Source organism: Danio aesculapii, chromosome 1 (assembly GCF_903798145.1).
Source record: "Danio aesculapii chromosome 1, fDanAes4.1, whole genome shotgun sequence".
NCBI classification, from domain to species: Eukaryota; Metazoa; Chordata; class Actinopteri; order Cypriniformes; family Danionidae; genus Danio; species Danio aesculapii.
In genome coordinates this window covers 52,798,225-52,819,272 of record NC_079435.1, presented here as the reverse complement: position 1 = coordinate 52,819,272, position 21,048 = coordinate 52,798,225, and the positions used below count along the sequence as shown (strand labels likewise).

The following is a 21,048-nucleotide window of genomic DNA, read 5'->3' as shown; positions in this document are numbered from 1 at the left end:
GGTCGTGTATAATAGTGCGTACTGTACTACAGAGCTGAGCATCTTCCCCTCTCGCTACTACAACGCAATACGATACATTTAGCTAACATTGACGGCTCTGTCCTTCAGTGCTGCTTCTGATTGGCTGTGGATTAAAACGCAGGTGGGACCTTGTATCCAGGTGGCCGGGTCTCCACGGTTTCGATGAGCGGCGGACTCTGGTAGGCATTGACGGGGATGGTGGTCTGACCGATGACATCATTGGACGGGTACATCTGCTTGGGTGGCTGGTTGACCACTTGCTCACTGGTGAACAGGGTCATGTCGGTGCCCAGCAGGAACCGCTGAACTGCACAAACTGTGAGCCCCGCCTAGTCAGGATAACCAGGATTATGCAGGTTAGTTGGATTAATGTGTTAGCAAAGACTATAGATACACAAAACAATTCACTCTGGTAGTTTTGAATACGGAAAAGCGTAATGGTCAATCCGCTTGTTGAATTGTGATGTATTGGTGGCATATGGAATACTGTTTCCGGATTTAAGCCGCTATTCATTTGAATATAGAAAACATTTGTTTATGACCACTTTTTAGTCCTATCACAGATTAAAGTGAATTTTATATAAAATCATGGTGCACACCACACTTTCTGCCCATCAGATATTTGGTATGGATGTATGTATTTGCAATCGTGATTTTCGAAAGTATTACATTATATTGTATTGTATTGTATTTGCATTGTAAATGATTATTATTAGCATTTGTTGAGTCTCCCCATACAGTTTGATACAGCACTTGGACCCGGAAGTCGTTTCGCGTGATGTCACACTTCACAAGCGGATATGACAAATGAAGCCCCGCCTTTTAGTACAAGAGCCAATCATCGACCCCTATAAACTGATGATTCTCCTTGGGAGGGGCTCGGATCAGACGTGAGTTTCTGCAGATTTTGTGTGATTCGAATGTTTAGAAATGAAACGAAAGAGACAGATGTTGTTTATTCTTATTGGTGCTTCCTAATATGAAATTTAGGCCATGTCCACATGTACACGGATATTTTTATAAATAGAGTTTTCCCCGCTTTTGTTTTTAAAAAATCTCTGTCCACAATAAAATGCGCTGTGAGTCGGCACCAATAGCCTAGTGGTACTGTGTACCGACATGTAGCACCGACGTGCTCATGGCGACCCGAGTTTGATTCCTGGCTCGAGCTCCTCTGCCGATCCTTACTCTCTCTGTTCCCAATGCTTTCCTGTCTGAAATCTATACTGTCCCATCATAATAAAGGTGAAAAAACCCTAAAAAAAATTAAATAAAAAAACGCGCTGTGATGCATGTTATGGGCATGCCAAACCAACAGGTGGCGATAATGATACTTTTATACTGAGTTTACATCAAACGGGGAATTAAGTAAATTTTGCAAGTAAATTGCATTCTAGTCAAAGCAAACGTGAGCACAGAGGTGGGTTACCGTCCCACGATTGAACAATGCGGAATACGAGATTCATTTGCCGCGAATGTACAGAATTTGCCTCATTCACGTTTTCTGTGTTTGGAGAGAACCCAGCCATGTTGGCCAATCAAAGAGGAGAAAACAAGCACATGCTGACTTCATGAGGTTAAAACTCCGAATTTATCGTCCACATGACCACATTGTACCCAGAGTTTAGGAAAATCTTCACCCTGGCCGGTGTTTTCAGAAAGTTGCGGTTTTAGTCACCTGACACTGCATTTTCGTGTGGACAGACAAACCGCGTAGAAAATAAGTGCAGTTTTAGAAAACACCCGTGTTCATGTGCACAGGGCCTTAATAGTAAGCTTGGCAAGGAAATTTCGAGAATTTGATGTTTCCCCAATCAAATATGGCTGCCGAGTGAAATGACTTGCCTTAAAGGGACTTTGTTGTTAGTCACACTGTTAACGATTTTTGTAAATTAAACAGTATTTAACTGTAATATGATTTACGTTAAGTGGTATGTTACTGTATGTTAAAGTTGCATTGTGAAAATTACTGTATATTTTACAGTAAAGATATACATACAATTCTGTAAATACATATACAGCAAGATTTACGGTAAAGCTGTAAATGTAAATAAATACAGTATTTTTGCTTTTAGCAAACTGCTGCCATTAAGTTACTGTAGATTATATAGGAAATTGTTAACAGTGCAGAAAGGAAATCATGCTTGAGAGATATCAAGAATTTTAGCGAGAGTCTGTTCGAGTTAACCGACAAGAATGTTTTGAATGTAGAAACCTGAGATGAAATAAATGTGTTTTAAATCACATACAGTAAATAGACTAAATCACTCGCTAAGATTAAAAACAGTCAAACAAAACCAAATAAAAAAAAAAACAAGAAAAACATTTAGATATAGATATTAAGTAGATATTTGTGCCTAAGAAACACTTCTGCAATTTTTCAGGTTTAACAGCAAACATAATGTGTCATAATACATGCTATAGTCGTACATATACTGTACTGTACATAGATTGCACAAATGTACAAATATCTCACAGTTCAGAAATTTGATGTGGTTGAGATTGTTTTTTTGTTGTTGACAAGTTAGCATTTATTTGATTAAAAATACAGTAAAGATATTAATATTGTGAAATCTTGTTTTAATACAAAACAACTGTTTACTAATTAGCTTCTGTTATGGTAATGCTGAATTTTTAGCATCATTAAAATGTTCAGTGTCAAACGATCCTTCAGAAATCAATTTAATATACTGATTTGATGATCAAGAAATGTCTTATTGTCTTATTAACAGTTGTGTTGCTTAATATTTTTCTGTATTTTTAATGATTTTATGATATCATTTAATTACTTAATGCGAAGTTAAATTAAAAAGAACATATTTGACGCTTTAATACTTAATCAGTTTTTAACATTCAATTGCCAGAGTGAAATAAACGGTAAAATATCAGATGATTAATAATAAATTAATCTTTAATGAATTTACATCTAGAATTAAAATACTGTATATACAGTTGAAGTCCGATTTATTAGCCCCCCTTTGAATAGTTTTTTCTTTTTTAAATATTTGCCAAATGATGTTTAACAGAGCAAGGAAATTTTCACAGTATGTCTGATAATATTTTTTCTTCTGGAGAAAGTCTTAATTGTTTTATTTTGGCTAAAATAAAAGTTGTTTTGATTTAAAAAAAAAAACAATTTAAGGTCAAAATTATTAGCCCCTTTCAGCTATATATTTTTCCAATAGTCTACAGAACAAACCATCGTTATGCAATAACTTGCCTGTTTACCCTAACCTGCCTAGTTAACCTAATTAACCTAGTTAAGCCTTTAAATGTCACTTTAAGCTGAATAGAAGTGTCTTGAAAAATATCTAGTCAAATATTATTTACTGTCATCATGGCAAAGATAAAATAAATCAGTTATTAGAAATGAGTTATTAAAACTATTATGTTTAGAAATGTGTTGAAAGAATCTTCTCTCCGTTAAACAGAAATTGGGGAAAAAAATAAACAGGGGGCTAATAATTCAGAGGGTTTAATAATATTGACCTTAACTGTAGGTACTGTATAAAAATAACATGTTGGCTAATAGCATATTATATGCCAATAACATCAATCCAGTAATATGAAATCAAGTTAAGAAACGTACAACTATAGCAGTATTTTTGACACATTATTTGTATTTTTTTGGTTTTATAGATTTATAATGTTTATTATAAATCTAAGTTGTTATAGTGAGCACTGCACGTTGCATTGATCATATTAATATCAAATATCGATATTACAACTCTCAGATTAACATAATGTGCAGGAAATCTACACTATTGAGAGACTGTTAGGCTGTTTGGACAAAAGCTTCTGCTTATCCTCCATAAAGGCAGTGCTCTTTAACCTGTGCACTGCTAGCAGACACAGATATGCCTGAAACACAAACACCAACACTGACAATCAAATATGAGCATGATAGTGAGTGTGTATGTATGCAGGAAGGCGGGGTGTTTTACCCAGGTCAGGATGGAGAAGAAAGAGAAAGCAATAGCAGCTCGTGCAGCGTCTGAAGCCTGTTCCAGAGGAAGCTCCTTATCAGACGTACGACTCCACTGATTGGCCAAAAAGCAGAATCCTACAAACCAAAGGAACGTCCAGAATCCTAAAAAGAAAACATGGTACATTTAATCACTATGAGAAATGTCAGCTATCAGGTCTATTATAGAACTAATTAGAGTTGTTTGTAAATAAAAGAAAAAATTTTATATATTTTAAACAGTAACTGGAATGATATTGAATTTTAAAAATCCAAACTTCTTTTTTTATTTTTATCTTGTTGCAGAGGCAATATTTTTCATGTTAGGGATGCTTACTGAAATCTGTTGTGCAAATGACCCCTAATTCACTTAATAGCCAAAACAAAAATGATATATATATTCTCACTGGCCACTTTATTAGGTACACCAAACTAGTACCGGGTTAGACCCCATTTTGCCTTCAGAACTGGAGATACTGGAAATATTCATCAGAGATTTTTGGTCCATATTGACATGATAGCATCACACAGTTGCTGCAGATTTGTGGGCTGCACATCCATGATGCGAATCTCCCATTCCAACACATCCCAAGGTGCTCTATTGGATTGAGATCTGGTGACTCTGGAGGCCATTTGAGTACAGTGAACTCATTGTCATGTTCAAGAAACCAGTCTGAGATGGTTCGCACTTTATGACATGGTGCGCTATCCTGCTGGAAGTAGCGATCAGAAGATGAGTACACTGTGGTCATAAAGGGATGGACATGGTCAGCAACAATACTCAGGTAGGCTGTGGAGTTGACACGATGCTCAATTGGTACTAATGGGCCCAAAGTGTGCCAAGACAATATTCTCCACATCATTACACCACCACAACTGTTAATACAAGGCAGGATGGATCCATGCTTTCATGTTGTTGATGCCAAATTCTGACCCTACCATCTGAATGTCGCAGCAGAAATTGAGACTCATAGGACCAGGCAACGTTTGCACCCACACAACTGCGGCTCACTTGATATTTTCTCTTTTTCTGACCATTCTCTGTAAACCCTAGAGATGGTTGTGCGTGAAAATTTCAGTAGATCATCAGTTTCTGAAATACACCAACAACCAACAGCCATGCCTGCAGTATCGGACTGCAGCAGATCGTATTGTCCATGTCTACATGCATAAATGCATTGCTGCCAGAAATTTGCGTTAACGAGCAGTTGTACAAGTGTACCTAATAAAGTGGCCTGTGAGTGTGTATACTATATATATATATATGTATATAGATATAGATATAAATATATATATAGATAGATGTTTAAATTGTTTAACTAAACTTGTAGCACAGCATTTTTGGCTAAATACATCACTTTAGCCTACTTTTATAACAAAATCACTCTCTGAACATCAGTACAAATGCATAGAACAAACATTGTTTTGAGTAAAAAAATCATAATGAACATTTTTACCTGAAAAAGCAATCTCCAGCAGCACTGCTCTCTTTCTATCTTTAACGCTGCTGATCTGAGGAAAGTAGACGTCCAGGGCCAGGAACAAGACGCTTGCTAAGAACGCCATAATTCCTATAGTTATAGCGTAGTTACAGGCGTCTGCATTCTTGTTAAACACACAATGCAGTCGCTCACTGCCCATATTCACATAGCCCTCATTTATAATAGATGCAAAGACCACCATGGAGAAGATCTGGAGAGAGACAGTGCAAAAAAAGAGACGTGAGTCACAGAAACAGCTCCATTAACTCACAATGTTAAATTAATAAAAAATGTTCAATTATTTGCATTCTCGGAAGGCCCCTAAGTAGCGCTTCTCTTGTATAATACATGCTAAAATGGAAGTGAAACATCATTCTCTTTACCACTGCATTTCTACAGAAGGAATTTCATTTACACCTCAGAGAGAAAATGTGGCTAATTCACACGAATGCAACAGATCACGTGAAAGCACGTCGGCTCAAACAGATGAGGAGAGAACAGTGAAAAGTGCACAGCAGTGTGAATGAATGAATCAAAAAGAAAATCAACAGCAAAGCTCGGGAATCATGGTGCCATGTGCTATTTTGGGCAATGAGACTCCATATACTGACGCATACATCACATCACACAGTCGTCATAGAAACGGCTGTAGCTGCTTTAGTTATTGGCTGGCTGGCTGGATGAAAGAGTGTGTTAAAGGAACGAGCAATATCCAACATGTGTAAGATCTGACCTGTGTTTGATGGCTTAACCCATACAGTCAGATAAATTCAGTTTTTTTCAGGTTTTCAGGTTTCTTATAAGTGCTGTTTAACAGACCAAAAACATGTTTCACAGTATTTCCTATTATATTTTTTCTTCTGGAGAAAATACTAAAATAAACTAGTCATTAAAATTGATTAAAACTATAGAGCTAAAAAATCTCTGTTAAAAAGAACATGAGTAATATTTGGAAATGAATTTGAGTTTTACTGCAGGGTTAAAAAATTGTTAACTGTACTTGTAATATGCAATCACTATCTGCAATATGCAATCAAAACACTATTAATAGTACTTTCCGATTCTTTGTCATAGTGATTGGCCGATACTGAGTACCGATTCCTTGTCATAGTGATCAGCCAATACCGATTCCTTGTCACGGTGATCGGCCGATCCCGATTCCTTGTCATAGTGATTGGCCAATATCAAGTACTGATTCCTTGTCATAGTGATCCGCAGATACTGATTACTGATTCCTTATCATAGTGATCGGCCGATATCGAGTACCTATTCCTTGTCATGGTGATCGGCTGATACCAAGTACCGATTCCTTGTCATGGTGATCGGCTGATATCAAGTACCGATTCCTTGTCATAGTGATCCGCAGATACCGAGTACTGATTACTTGTCATGGTGATCGGCCGATATCGAGTACCGATTCCTTGTCATGGTGATCGGCTGATACCAAGTACCGATTCCTTGTCATGGTGATCGGCCAATACAGATTCCTTGTCATGGTGATCGGCCAATACCGATTCCTTGTCATAGTGATCTGCCGATACCGAGTACAGATTCCTTGTCATGGTGATCGGCCGATCCTGAGTATCGATTCCTTGTCATTGTGATCAGCCGATAGCGAGTACGCATGGGACAATAACCGTTTTCAAGGTATACCACGGTTTGGAAAAGTCAAGGTTTTAAAACCGTCAAAAATTTCTGCTATACCGTTCCTAAGGTATGTGTAAGATTTTTTATTTAGTTTTTTTGTTATTTAGATCAACAGTATCTCCAGCAAAAAAAAAAAAAAAAGTATACAAAAATGCTGTTTTAAATTAAAAATATAAATTTAATAAAATCGATAAATCTGTGTTTTTAAAACTAATGAAGACAGCATAAATCAATGATTGATTTGAATTATTTACCCTGATGTGTTTACTGCTCCAAAATATTTGAAATGTTTCTCAAAATAAAATATATTGTGTTTAAAGTGGAAAAAAAATTTAGTTTTTTACCCAGACATTTAAAAAGAATATATTTTAGAGCAGTAATCACAATACCGTGAAACCGTGATGTTTTCGTCCAAGGTTATCATACCATCAGAATCTTGTACCGGCTCATGCCTAATAGCAAGTACCAATTTCTTGTCATGGTGATCAGCCGATATCGAGTACCAATTCTGATCCTTCAAGCTCTATAATGCATAAAGAACATTTTCCCTCTAAGTATGATACTTAAGTGGAGATCTTCTTACCTAAGAGAATAAATTAAGGATGCAGCATATAATCCCTTATACACATCTCTTATAACCATTTAGATGTGAACATGTCATGGCCAGAAGCAGCTTTACAGAAAATAGTAGATAAAACAGCTCAAGCAGCTCAAAACACTGGATATACAATGACTGCAACAAAGAAACCATCACTCAAGAGAGTCAGGCCAATAGACAGTAAACAGAGGTTGCTCCACATCTGTATATATTATAGCTGCAATCGCTCACACTTGTAAACACGTAAACAAACACTTGCGATTGGTTCATGAGATCAGTCAGATTGTCGCGTACCAATCCAGTCATTTAATGTTTTTATCGGCCGATACCGATCTCTGGCCGATCGATCACAGGGTTCCTATAATACATCATGATATATAAATGAGTCAATATATGGTATTTTAAGGTGAATCAGCTTTTTAAGTTTGGAAGGGGCATCAGCATATCTTTGAACTTCCATATTACTTTATATAACATTAAAAAATGTAGTTTTAGTTTTTTTGCGAAAGCTCATGAGTCCTGGTCACTTTTAATAAACTTTAAAAAAGAAGAGAGTAATAAATACAATATTATAGTAATGATTATAAAAATAATGCTTGGACAAATTCATCTTCCCAGTCTTTTTATAATGAAAATTTATTTATTTTTGCACAGTTCTCGTTGCTGTGAAAGCCTGCATCCACCTTTATCCACATGTGACTACTGTGCATGGGTTGCACTTCCAGTTCGGGGAACTTCCATTTAAAAGAACTGAAACAAATCATTTTAAATAATTAATCTACCTGTAGGGGTAACTGAGTGAGATGTGGATTTGGCTTTGTGCTGTATTTTCATCTGTAATGAAAATAAAACTACATGACAGTATTACAAGCATATCTCTTTGACCAAAGCTCTTTTGACTTCACTAAGCTTTTTTCTTTTTGGGCTTGGTACAGTGCAGTAATATTCAACTCGTCTGTAAACATTTCACTGATTGCTTAACAGAAGTTACTCCTATAATTCATGAAAGCATTGTGGATAGTCCAAAAAAGGTTAATGCACGTTTCTCACTCTTTGTAATGTAATGTATTGTAATAATACTAAAAACAATATTAACAACAATATAGTGAATTTGTATAAAAATAGGATACATAATCAACATTCAGTGCATATAAAAACAACAACAACAAAAACATTGATCAGACTAAGATCAATACATTACACCAATGACATGTAATTGAACTAAGCGAGGGACATCTATGCAGTCTCTTCCTCTGAACGTACACATTATTTAATAACACAATAAACTATAAGCATAAATTATTATTTATATTATTATTAGTAATATAAAATACATATCCTATATTTATTACATATTCATCATATTTTATGTTTTTGTCGAGACCAGTATAAGGCCAGTGGTTTAAAATCTGCGCGCACGCAATGCCTGCGTCACCACCACAGCAACATCTGACGTGCGTCCGTCCACCTCAAGAAGACTCTATCCTATAATACTAAGAGCCAATCACTAAACTACATGATTAAATTAAAAAATATAAAAAATGAACATATATAACGCGTGATGGGAAATAAACCCTGGTCAAATAACCGTTCGACCGCTAAAAGAGGAACAGAAACGGTAGATAATATTGCTATTAATCATAATTCATATAAAATTTCTCTTCTTACCCATGCCAACGCTCTTAGGATTGTCTGTGGTTGTTTGACGAACGCAACCAGATCAAAGGCCGAACCGGCTCGGCCCGCTCCAAACGAGCCCGCTCCATCCATCCTCCCGGTGCTGCGGCTGTGTGCAAGGCTCTGATTCTGCGGAAGAGCGCCGCTGAGCGCGTTCACGAGCCCTGTCGTGCACACCCAGAGTCGAGAGCGCGCGCTTGTCTGCGGCCAATTATAATGGAGGGGGTTTTGATTTACATCATTGACTCGAATCTTTTGATTCATTCAGTCAGTGAGTTTTTCGTGGGATATATCGACAACAGCTGAAAAGCTTTAGGGTTTGTAGATGATAACTGTATTAACCAAAAGATTTACTCTCATTTCCATGTTATATTTTGTAAATATATATATATATTTTTAAGTTGTTTTATTGTTTTGTTTTTTTTCACAATGGTCGACTATCCAAGATGGCGACTTCTAGAACAGTGGAAAAATGTATTTTAATCGACTCGACGTTTTTATATTTTATTAACGAGACCCCCGAAGAAGTAAGCCTACATCATGTACATCATGGAACTATTTTTTTAATTGCATTTAGTTATGTTTTTTAATAGGTGTCATCAGTATTTTGGTTAAACACAGGCCACAAAACAAGCAAATCTGGTAAGAAAACAGTGACTGATTGTAAAATATCAGATGTCACATAGGGCTTAGTGTAGTTCATGGTAAGTTAAAGTTACGTTAACCCCCCACATAAAAACATCTAGATTTTGTACAGTAGGCTACTCATTGTCTGTTGTGTTTTGTGTAAAAGAATTGGATGATTACAAATTGTAGTTTGGGAGTTTGAGTAGATCATACAATTCAGATGCAATTTTTGTAATAAGACAACTCTAATATAATATAATTGTATTTTATATCACAACAGCTTTTAATCATTTAGTCAGTGATTTAGTAATCAAAAGCAGGCCTGTAGCTAGGGGGGATCTGGTGGTTTGAAAGACCCACCCCTCAAAGACAAAGGTCCAGAATTTGTCCCATACATGAGCTCATTTTTCCTATTTTGACTGCTACACCATCATAAACTGTGAAAATAACCCATTGAAAAAAAGGCTTTTAGACCAAGCCGAATCATCTGTTGATTGTCACATCAGTGTGACTTTAGTTAATCAGTTTTGGCCAATGCAAACCATTATTTTTCATGAGTCCAGCATCTAGTTGTGCAAGAAAACATACAGTCGGATGTAAGTGAAGTCATCTTTCCCTACTGTATTGTTTTTTAATAGAGAAAACGTTTTACAAGTAACTTTTATTCTAATTTTAATTTTAGTCTTGAAAGAAAAAATTACCAATTAAAAAGGCGTGAAGCACCAAAAGTAGCCCATATTAAAATTAATTTGAATACTAATTTGGCTATTGTTGTTATCCATGAATTTTCAATCAAATGTACTTATTTACAAGAGAGTCTAGACAAATTATGACGCTCTTTTATTATTATTATTATTATGTTTTGACTTTAGTAAACAAATAGCCAAATTTGGAAAGTTGGATGTGCTGGCTAATTTGTTATTTGCCAAATATATGACAATAGGCTACAGTTTTTAATTTAAAACTTTACCAGATTCCTATTTTTTTTCTAAGGATATATAATGTAATACATTTGTATTTTAAAAATAAGTATTTATAAATTTTTATTATTCTAAACCTTTAGAAAATGTTTTGGTACATTAAAAAGTGTGATTATGATGACCAATCAATAAGCTAATCCAGCTAAAAATAGTGCTTAAAATGTCACTAAAATGCAGTATTTGCATCTCATCAATAACTAGAAAATGGAGCGAATAACTGCAAAAAGGTCCACTTTTTGAGAAAAAAGAACCACCCCTAAGGCTGGCTACGGGCTGTAGAGTCATTCACAACTAAAAAAAAATATTTATTTTAATTTGGTCTACTGTACAAAAATGCTCAGAAAGGAGGGCTCCACAATTAGCCAGGATATGAGAGAGTTTTAGTCTAGTTGACAGAATTGTCACTATCCTGTTCAGGCCAGGGCTGTTGCCACTGAGATTTTATTGATCATTCACTGATCTTGTACGTCTGTTTTTATACACTTTCTGTGTTTTGTGGCATCTTCATGACCATTTTTTAAGCTCTTGTGCATATGCAATGATACTCCATTTGGTGGCAGTGTATCACACTGAAAATAATTTCATTTACACAGTCATGACTCTGTTGGCAAGGTGTTTAGTCAGTTGTAATTGCTAAACATATCAATAATGAAATATATTGATGTCCTCAGCACTAACCTTCAGTTCTAAGTTTTATTGATTTGATATGTACAGTAATCATATTCAAGTATGGTATTTGTAATTAAATAGTTTTTTTAAATTTCATTTAGTTCAAACAATTCGTGGTTGCCTGAAAAATTTCATGTTTACATTAGAATTTATATTGGAATATTTAATAGACTATACAGTAGAAGAGGTATCTGAGGCTTGTATATTATAATTATATATTCAAACTTAGTTATAAAGTTGTGAATTAAGCTAAATGATTGATTTATTAGAATTGCCTTAATTTCACACCTCTAATGTTACGAGTTTGAGATTGACATGGAGGTGACATTATTCTTACATTTAATCTTTGATTTTAATTTCTCTCTCTTTTTCTCTCTCTCCTCTAGGTCACCAAAATGAAACCAATGGAACTCAAGGATTTGGCCTTTACTGAGCACAAACCCTCATGAACAAACACAAGTGTTCATTTAAGACAGTTATCATTATTCACCTTTGCACTTACTCTAACTGGTGACGAAGCCTCTACATTTTTAATCACTGAAACAGGAGTGTGTCAGTGCAGACTCCGGTTTTTAAGTAGTTCTTAGATGCCAGGTAACGCCAGTTCTTGGCACTGACCTGGTCACTTCTATGGTTACAACCCTACGTCAATATTTTAATTACTCCTGTGTGAGTGCTCCAGTGACACTTTGATTGTTAGTGATCATGTATGAAATATTTAGCTACTGCTAATTAGTAACCTATAAATCAATGAGTCGTTACTTTTCAAACTTGTTGTGTATCTGTATCACTGAAAGTGAATTACCTTTAAATTAAGAATAATTATCATTATCTTGACAAATGTTTGTGGATCTGATCCAAAAGTGGTTATCATTTACTAAGATGTTAAAAGTGCCATGGTATTACCATGCAGTGTTTGATCATACACTCTCAGAAACTGTGAAGCCCAGTTTTTGTCTCAGAAATTTTCACATATTTTACTGGGAACCACTATTAAATGTTTAGATTTTGTTGTTCTTTGGTGTGACACCCCTGTGTATGGAAAATGTCCAACAAGTCGGAGGACGGTGGGTTTTTAAAAGATGTTAATGGTTGTGTGGGGAGGTGTTCAGAGTTGGAGCGATATAGTCTGGATGGTTGCCTTTCCGATTTCTTTTTTTAGTGTGTATTGAGTCTTATTATACAAAACTCTGCCACTATTCAAGCCTCTTCTTTGACCTGATTGGGCTCTATGAGTTGTTCAGTATGCCATCGTTTGTTGTTGTCATTTAATTGAGGCCTTGGTGGAATGGATATCTTCACAGATACTGCTGTCTGTGAGCTTGTTAGATAATTTTCAGCACACTTTAAAAACACTCCAATCACTTTTTTGAAACAGGCTCATAGAGTAAATCACACGTTTCAAAGGTCCATCTTCTACAGTCCTTAGTTGCTTTTCTGTAGGTTGGTATATGATGAAAAAAACAGTGCTGATAGAGCCCCAAAGCTGCCCATGGGACGAGTGATACCGTATGTATTCTTTATTGCGGTGTAGCAGTGATCCAATATATAACTGTGTCTGGTTGGGCATGTACTGTAACGTGATTGGAAATTTTGCCACTCATCATCCAACCATTTCAAGAAGTAATTTTGGTATAAACTGAACCAAATATTTGGCTTTTTTTCATGAGAGGTGAAGGGAGTGTAGTGCAATCACACGGCAGTACACTTGCATTCATGCCTGCATTCACTACTATAGATTTGGGTGTGTGTGACTGACAGTGTGTGTGTGCAACCTTGTGTAGTAACGGGCCTCTGTGCTTACATTATTTATGCTGGAATGAGACCCAAGCTTAAGTTACACCAAGGCAAGTCGAGCTGACAAATTAAGGTTCCTTCTACAGCATTGCAACAGAACTAAAAACCTGACACACATCCTCTCACTTACACAGACACGCAGCTCTTGTCTGAGTCACTCATGGATGGCATATCATAGTTGAAGACTGCATTTTTTGGGAATTATTTGTATTTTTATAAGTTGTCCTTTGTTGAGAAATACAGGTAGGTGTGCCTCTCTATCTTGATGATCAACAGAAGAAGAAAAGAGGAGTGTGTGGGTGAGAGTAAGGTTATAGAAACAAACAGAGATACCTCAACAGAGGATCTCTATCTAAGACCTTCTGCTACAGGGGTCCTTCTAATAGACCTTGTCTGGTGCTGTGGTGTGTGGAACCATGTGAACAGAGATTTAGATGCTCTCTGTGTAGAATTCATCTATGAAAGTACAGAGAAGAGATAAAAGGAACTCACCAACAGGTAAGTCTTATTTTCAGTTATAATCCCAAAAAATTCCATATTGTTTGGTTTGTTTAGTAAACTAGAAAATCATTATAGTGTTATGTACTACCTTTGAATGTAATTTGTACATAAGCAATACTGTTTAAATAAAAATGTTGTTTTAACACTTTTTTTCTGTATTTTTACAGAAAGGCGGTACACTAGCATGGTTTTAGAAGGATAAAATGCCAGCTAAAAAAGACTCAAAATCAGCAGCCAAGAAAGGAGGAAAACCAGAGCCAGAAAAAAGCAAACCAAAGGAAGAAGAAAAGAAAGGCAAAGATGATAAGAAAGGAGCAAAAGAAGACAAGAAGGGTGGAAAGGATGACAAGAAGGCAGGAAAGGATGATAAGAAGAAAGGAAAAGAAGAGCCACCCAAGGGTAAAGGGAAAGATGATGGAAAGAAGGGAAAGGATAAAGGCAAAGGAAAGAAAGAAGTTATTGAAACTGATGAGGGCTCAGATGCTGAGTTGATGGATGAAAACTTGAGCGAGGAGGATGAGGATGAAGAGTCAGATGCAGGCAAGAAAAAGCGAGGTGGAAAAGATGCTAAAGGTAAACCTGCAAAGGGAAAGTCCAAATCTAGACCACCTGATTCCGATGAAGATGAGGAGGAAGAAGAGGATGAAGAAGATGAGGAGGATAGTGAAGAGGAGGATAGAAAAGGAAAGAAGAAAGCAAAAGATCATAAATCAAAGGCTGAGGAAGATGGAAAGAAGAAGAAGGGGAAAAAGAAGGAAGAGGTACCAGCTGAGCCACCACCTGAAGAGAAAAAGAAGAGGGGGCTGAAAAACACCTCTAAACTTTTTATGAGGTTCTCTGGATTTAAAAAGAGAAAGAGCTCAAAGAAGCGACTTAAAAACACTTCCAAGCTCTTTCTTGGACTTGGCAAAAGAAAGAATCGTTTGCTTAGAAAAAAAAGGAGAAAATCTCTCTTAAGAAATGCTCCTAAGTTCATGATGCGTTTCAAAAACAGCAAGAAGAAAAAGGAAAAGGAAAAAAAAGATTCATCAGGGCCAAAGCCAACTTATATGCTAATTAAATTAGGTGGCAGTTCTAAAGCATCAGAGAAGAAGCCAGGATTTTTTAAAGGGCTTTTTGGGAAAAAGAATGCAGAGGATGGGTCTGGTTTTAAATATAGGAGTCAGGTATTAGGTAAGATTGCTGGGGCAACAAACTGGCTCACCAAGAGGTTCCTCTCCATAAAGGGGCGTCAAAGCAGAAGAAACCGTAATGGCTGGGGCCAGAAAAACAACAAAAACTATTCATTTCCTGCTGAAAGTCGCCAAGCTAGCATGCGAGCTCATCCAGGGTATCATAATTATGGATATGAACATGACACTGGAGGATATGATTACAACCAGAGCAGGAGTGGAAGGAGTGCATTTCAGAGACAGTCAATCCATAAGCATTCTAACAGGTACGAGGAACAGTATGCCCAGATGCAAGGACCATCTTATTCAAGGACAGTTCAACAGCAGTACAGTCAGTATGAGGAACCAAATAACTATTATGACTTGGAATCACATGATCAAGGCTATTATGACATGCAGGATAGATACTATCACCCACACAATGGCATGGAGGACGAGGTTGAATATTATGATGATGGTATGGACTATGGTGACCCCTATGGAGTTCAGGAGCAGATGGGCAATTACCCACAGGAAATGGGCTACTATGGCCAACAGCAACCACTGGATCCTTATTTTGATGATGGCATGGATTACTATGATGATCAGTATCCAATGGAGAACACTTATGATCTCTATGGGAATGAAATGGATCCATATTCCCAGGCACAGCTTGGATATTATGATGACCTTCAGGGATTTTATGGTGACCCATATGAAGCTGAAATGTCAGGTGATCCATATTTGGATGCATATGGGGACTATGAAAATCTTTATTTTCAGGACTATCAGGTCAATTACAGTGAATCGGATGTTGATCCATATCTGCAGTCTGCCTATAACATGTATGATCCTTATAGTTATCCAATGCAAGATATCATGGATGGTGAGGAAGCTTATGGAATGTATGGTGAGAAGAATGCTGAATACTCTATGGAGTCTATGCCCCTTCATGGAGACATGGAGTTCAGAGTTCCAAGACCCCAAGTTAAGCTTTTTGGTAAGGAAAGAATTGATGTTGAGCTTCCTCCTTTCCCTACACAATATGATTTTGAAGAAATGTCAGAGATACAGTATGAAAATTACCCTTATATGCCTGGTGCCTCAGTGAATGATGTTTATTTACAGGCAGAGCCTCCTCATGAGTTGCTTCATCCCACAATGCCTCAATTGCCCACACCAACAGCCATGCTGATTAAGCAAGCAAATAATCCTCAGGGATTCGTCAATCAACAGATGCCATATATGGCTCAAACTGGTGGATTTCCACCATCTCCAACTCCAAGCAGGAGGTCCATGGTAGGGATGACTTCTCCTCTGTCTAAGCCTATGGCACCCATGACATCCATGGAACCCATGTCAAATTTCGGAGGACCAGGAATGGAAGTTAGGCATTCCCCACTACCTATGCGCAGACCGAGCCCACATGCCTCCCCACAGCTATCCATGCATCCTAGAAGAAGCCCATCTCCACAGCCCTCTATCCGTGGCATTGGAGGCATGGGAGCACCTCCATCACCAAGACTAGCCAGGGGTGGGCCATCTCCAATAAGTAATTTTCAACAACCTTCCTCTCCAGTTGCTCGCAGAATGAGCCCACCTGTTTCACCAACACTTTCTAGACGTTTTCAACCTCAGGGTCCATTTAGAGAAGGGCCTGTCACTTCACCAATGGCCCCAAGACGTTTCCAGCCTCAGGCTCCATTCAGAGAAGGTCCACCTGCTTCACCAACAATCCCCAGGCGTTTGCAGCCTCAACCATCCTTTAGAGAGGCACCCACATCTCCCCAGCAAATGCCTGGCCGTATTCCCTCACGAGCTCAATCTCTTTATACCAGTCCTCCAGCTTCACCTCATGCATCTCTACGGAGGAAAAGCCCACCACAGTCCCCTCGTGCTTCATTTAGAAGACCAAGTCCACCCTCTTCACCTTCACAAATGAGTCGTCCATTTGGTGGCAATAAATTTCAAGCCTCCCCATCTCCACTTAGGCGAATGAGTCCTCCAACTTCCCCTCAGATAGGTATGCAAAACATGGCCAGTGTTCAACCGAGGGATTTTCACAGACCACAATCACCATTAATGGCTCAAAGAGCATCACCTACTCCCTCTCGAAGAAGCTTTACTATGGAAGAAGACTCCCAACAACCACCAGTACAACGTAGATCACCATCTCCCACCCTTTCCCGCAGATCCACTCGCCTAATGAAGGATTCTCCACCTTTTGCATCCACTGGAGGTCGGCTGCGAGGAAGGGGCCGTCCAAATATCCCGATGGGAGCTGTAAAACCATATCCTGGCCGTGGGGGTCATTCTGGTGCTCCAACACAAAATGTACAACCTTTCAGACCATCTATACGTAGTAACAGATCTATGATGCCACAGGATTTTACAACCTCCCCACAATTGTCAGGTCACCACACAGGAATGGGGAGAAGGGAACCAAGTCGTTTCATTCCTCCAGGAACACCTGGTGCAATGAGAAACCCCCAGAGACCCATAGGTCGTGGCCGTCCACTCATGGCTAGACAATCACTGAGACGTGGACCTGGCATGATGCCCCCTTCACCACAGTTTTCTCAAAAAAACATACCCCCTCCTTCACCTCAACCTTCTGTTAGACACCTCTCCAGGCCAGTCTCTCCTCATCCGTCTGTCAAACATGGCTCACCGATACCAATGCGTTCCGCTTCCCCTAGGTCTCCGCCTACTTCTGTACTTTCTGGTCCTCCAATATATGGATCTCCTCTACCCATTGGTGCAGAGCCAATGCCTGTACAGTTTGATCAGGTTATTGGTGCCCCACAGTCCCCAATGCTTACAAGTTCCCTCCAAATCCAAAGTGTCCCTCCAAATGCAACCTATAATGCACCCTTTCAACAGCCTATGTCGCCTTATACTCCTGAGATCATTAATGTTCCACAGGTTCCTGGACAGCCACCTTCACCAGTTCCCTCCCTTACCCTGCAAAACCATGCTGCACAGGTCTCCCCATTGCAACCATATAATCCTGAAATGGTTGTACTGCATCAGCATACAGAAGAGATGGCATCTCCACTTTTGTCAAATGCCTTACAAAATTCTCAACTCCGAGAAGCTTCTTACATGTCACCATTGCAAAGACCAGGCTCACCTTATGCTCCTGAGGTGACTCAGTTTGGTGAGATCCCTGAACAACCACCTTTATCTTACCCATATGTTCCTCAAATGGAAGCCTTTGAACAAGCTCCAGGTCAGCCAGTGTCACCCATGTTATCCAATGCAATTCACAATCCTCAGCTTCGCAATGCATCATTCAGGTCATCCTTTCAGAGGCCACATTCACCCTACACTCAGGTAGAAACAGGCTATGATTATGTTGAAGATCCAGGTGCTGGTCCCATTCTCTCCAGTGCTCTTCAAAATCCAAATGTGCGCAATGCTTCCTACCGAACACATTTACGCCGCAGGGGATCCCGTGTTCAATCTGGCTATGGTCCAAGGGGATCTCCAGCTCTTTCATCAGCCTTGCAGAATCAAAATATTCGCAAAGCATCATATCGAGCACCTGTTCAAGGAATGGTTTCTCCTTATGCACCTGTGCCAGGTTATAGACAGGACCCTAGGAAATCTCCTTTTCTGTCTGATGCATTGCACAACCCCCAACTCCGCAATGCCACTTATCAATTGCCTGATGGGTCATTAGTATATGGTGATCAGGGACTAAATGTAAATGCTTCCCCTATGCTTGTGGATGCAATTGGAAATCCCCTGCTACAAAATGCTTCATATAGACTTTCCGCTGGATCCATGATGGGCATGGACCCACGTCAACAACAGTCTTTCTCACCAAATCTCTCAAATGCTTTGCAGAACCAAAACCTAAGAAAAGCCTCTTACAGACTTCCTGATGGAACGATAATATATCCAGATTCTCATTTACAGCAACCTTCTTCACCAAACCTGTCCAATGCTTTGCAGAATTCAAATGTGAGAAATGCAGCTTATAGACTCCCAGATGGGACCCTTGTAAATGCAAGACAGCAACCACAAACGTCACCAAATCTATCACATGCACTCAGGAATGAGAACATTAGAAAGGCATCGTATAGATTGCCAGATGGGACAATAATAACAACTGATCAGCCAATAGATCCAACATCTCCAAATCTGGCCAGTGCACTTCAAAACCAAAACATTCGCAAAGCAACATATAGACTTCCAGATGGCACATTAGTAACAGACTATGGCCAGTCCAAACCTATCTCACCAAATCTATCAGCAGCCCTTCAGAACCAGCAAATGAGAAATGCAACTTATCGGTTACCTGATGGGTCAATTATAAGTGGACCAGTCTATGATAAGTCTCCAAATTTGTCAAGTGCACTTCGGAATCAGGATATTCGTGGTGCTTCCTACAGGTTACCTGATGGCTCTATAATAAGTGCTGATTCAAGATATAAGCCTAAATCCCCATCTCTGCTCTCTGCCCTAAGAAATGAGGATATGAGGAATGTGTCCTACAGGCTTCCAGATGGATCTGTTATTTCACAAGCGTTATATAAACCAAGCAGTCCAAATATTGCAAATGCCTTGCAGAATGAACAACTTCGCGGGGCCACTTACCAGCTACCAGATGGGTCTGTACTTTCAGCAGATCCTCGAAGAAATAAAAGTCCAAATTTATCAGCAGCACTACTAAATCAAAACCTCCGTAATGCCAGATACAGATTACCTGATGGGTCAGTCCTCACTCAAGGATTTGCAGTACCCACTTCACCGGATTTAATTGATGCACTAAAGAATCCTAATCTGAAGAAGGCCTCTTACCAACTACCATCAGGGATCTCCAGTTATATGACATCTTCTGGGCAGGTGATTATTGGGCCAGATGGTCGCTATGCTATTGTTCCACCACGGCGAAAAGGTCCAGGTCCAGAAGAACATTGGGCACAGAATGCCAGAGACGGACAAACTGCAGAGGACCTGTGGGCTTCAGAAAAAGTCCTGCCTCATGATACAGTACAGAACCTCATTAAATGGTCTATGTACCGTGATGAGAAAATGATGGATTTCCTCACCCCACCACCCATTGTTCTTCGACCTGGGCAAACAGAACCACAGTGGGTTCCAGATCGCGAAGGGGAGCCAAAAGGAACATGGTATGACAAGGTAATTTTTAAGACAAGATGCTGAATTGTTGACTCATGTATTTAACTAATGCAAAGAAAAGTTGCTAATGCAGTGTATCTTCCCTTTCCCAGAGACAACTCTATATCATTCTTTCAGTTTCTTTACTTCATTGGATTTAATTCTGACGTTGTATATAGGAAAACACAGACAAATGCATCCCTTTGATAGAGCAATACATTCAGTTTGCTAAACCTTTAGGAATAAATAAGTAGTAGGTTTATTTAGACTAAGTCAAGTAGACAGTGATGCAGTTGTAAGAGCTAACAAGTCTGTTAGGCTTTAAGCCTTAACAAAAGGGCCAACCAAGCTCACCTATCTGCATCAGGTTTTAGCTGCAGTCTTGAACTACATCGCATGTCAGATGAGATTTACAAGGCCGATTATAACTCCACTCAGGTTGCCTTGCTGACCAGTGATAATCATCTCTGCACTATTGTAGAGCAGGCACTAGAAAAGACAACTCAACCCAATTCATCATAGAAGATATTCTCCAATGTAATTTAATGAACTGAATATAACCACCTGCTTCGAATGTTATCACTCAACTGACCGTTATCAGTGGTTATCAATTGATAGATATGGGCCAGTAGGGGCGTTCTTCGACTACTGGTAGGTGCAGAAGGTTGTTATCATCCATCCACATGGTTATTCAGCTATACTAAATGATAAGACTCCATATCCAGATCTGTTTATACATTACTGTGACAGATGGGTTTAGGGTTGAGATAGGGGTAGTCATTAATAAAATACAATTAATGGGAAA

General features: G+C 38.6%; 2 protein-coding genes across 2 annotated transcripts in view; one reads left to right on the top strand and one right to left on the bottom strand.

Annotated features, from left to right (window-relative positions):
* syngr3b (synaptogyrin 3b) overlaps window positions 1-9,515 on the bottom strand; it is a 12,211-nt gene extending 2,696 nt beyond the window's left edge. Inside the window, exons 1-4 of the mRNA XM_056462763.1 lie at window positions 9,380-9,515; window positions 5,443-5,677; window positions 3,966-4,111; window positions 1-350 (exon numbers count right to left, since the gene is read on the bottom strand). The exon at window positions 1-350 is cut by the window's left edge and continues 2,696 nt beyond it. Coding sequence (XP_056318738.1) covers window positions 132-350; window positions 3,966-4,111; window positions 5,443-5,677; window positions 9,380-9,481 — 702 coding nt within the window. The 5' untranslated portion in view covers window positions 9,482-9,515 and the 3' untranslated portion in view covers window positions 1-131. The remainder of the gene's footprint in view (window positions 351-3,965; window positions 4,112-5,442; window positions 5,678-9,379) is intronic.
* A 4,650-nt stretch (window positions 9,516-14,165) lies between these two features.
* myo15ab (myosin XVAb) overlaps window positions 14,166-21,048 on the top strand; it is a 74,272-nt gene continuing 67,389 nt past the window's right edge. The window contains 1 exon segment of the mRNA XM_056453779.1: window positions 14,166-20,264. Within this exon segment, the coding sequence (XP_056309754.1) occupies window positions 14,166-20,264 (6,099 nt within the window).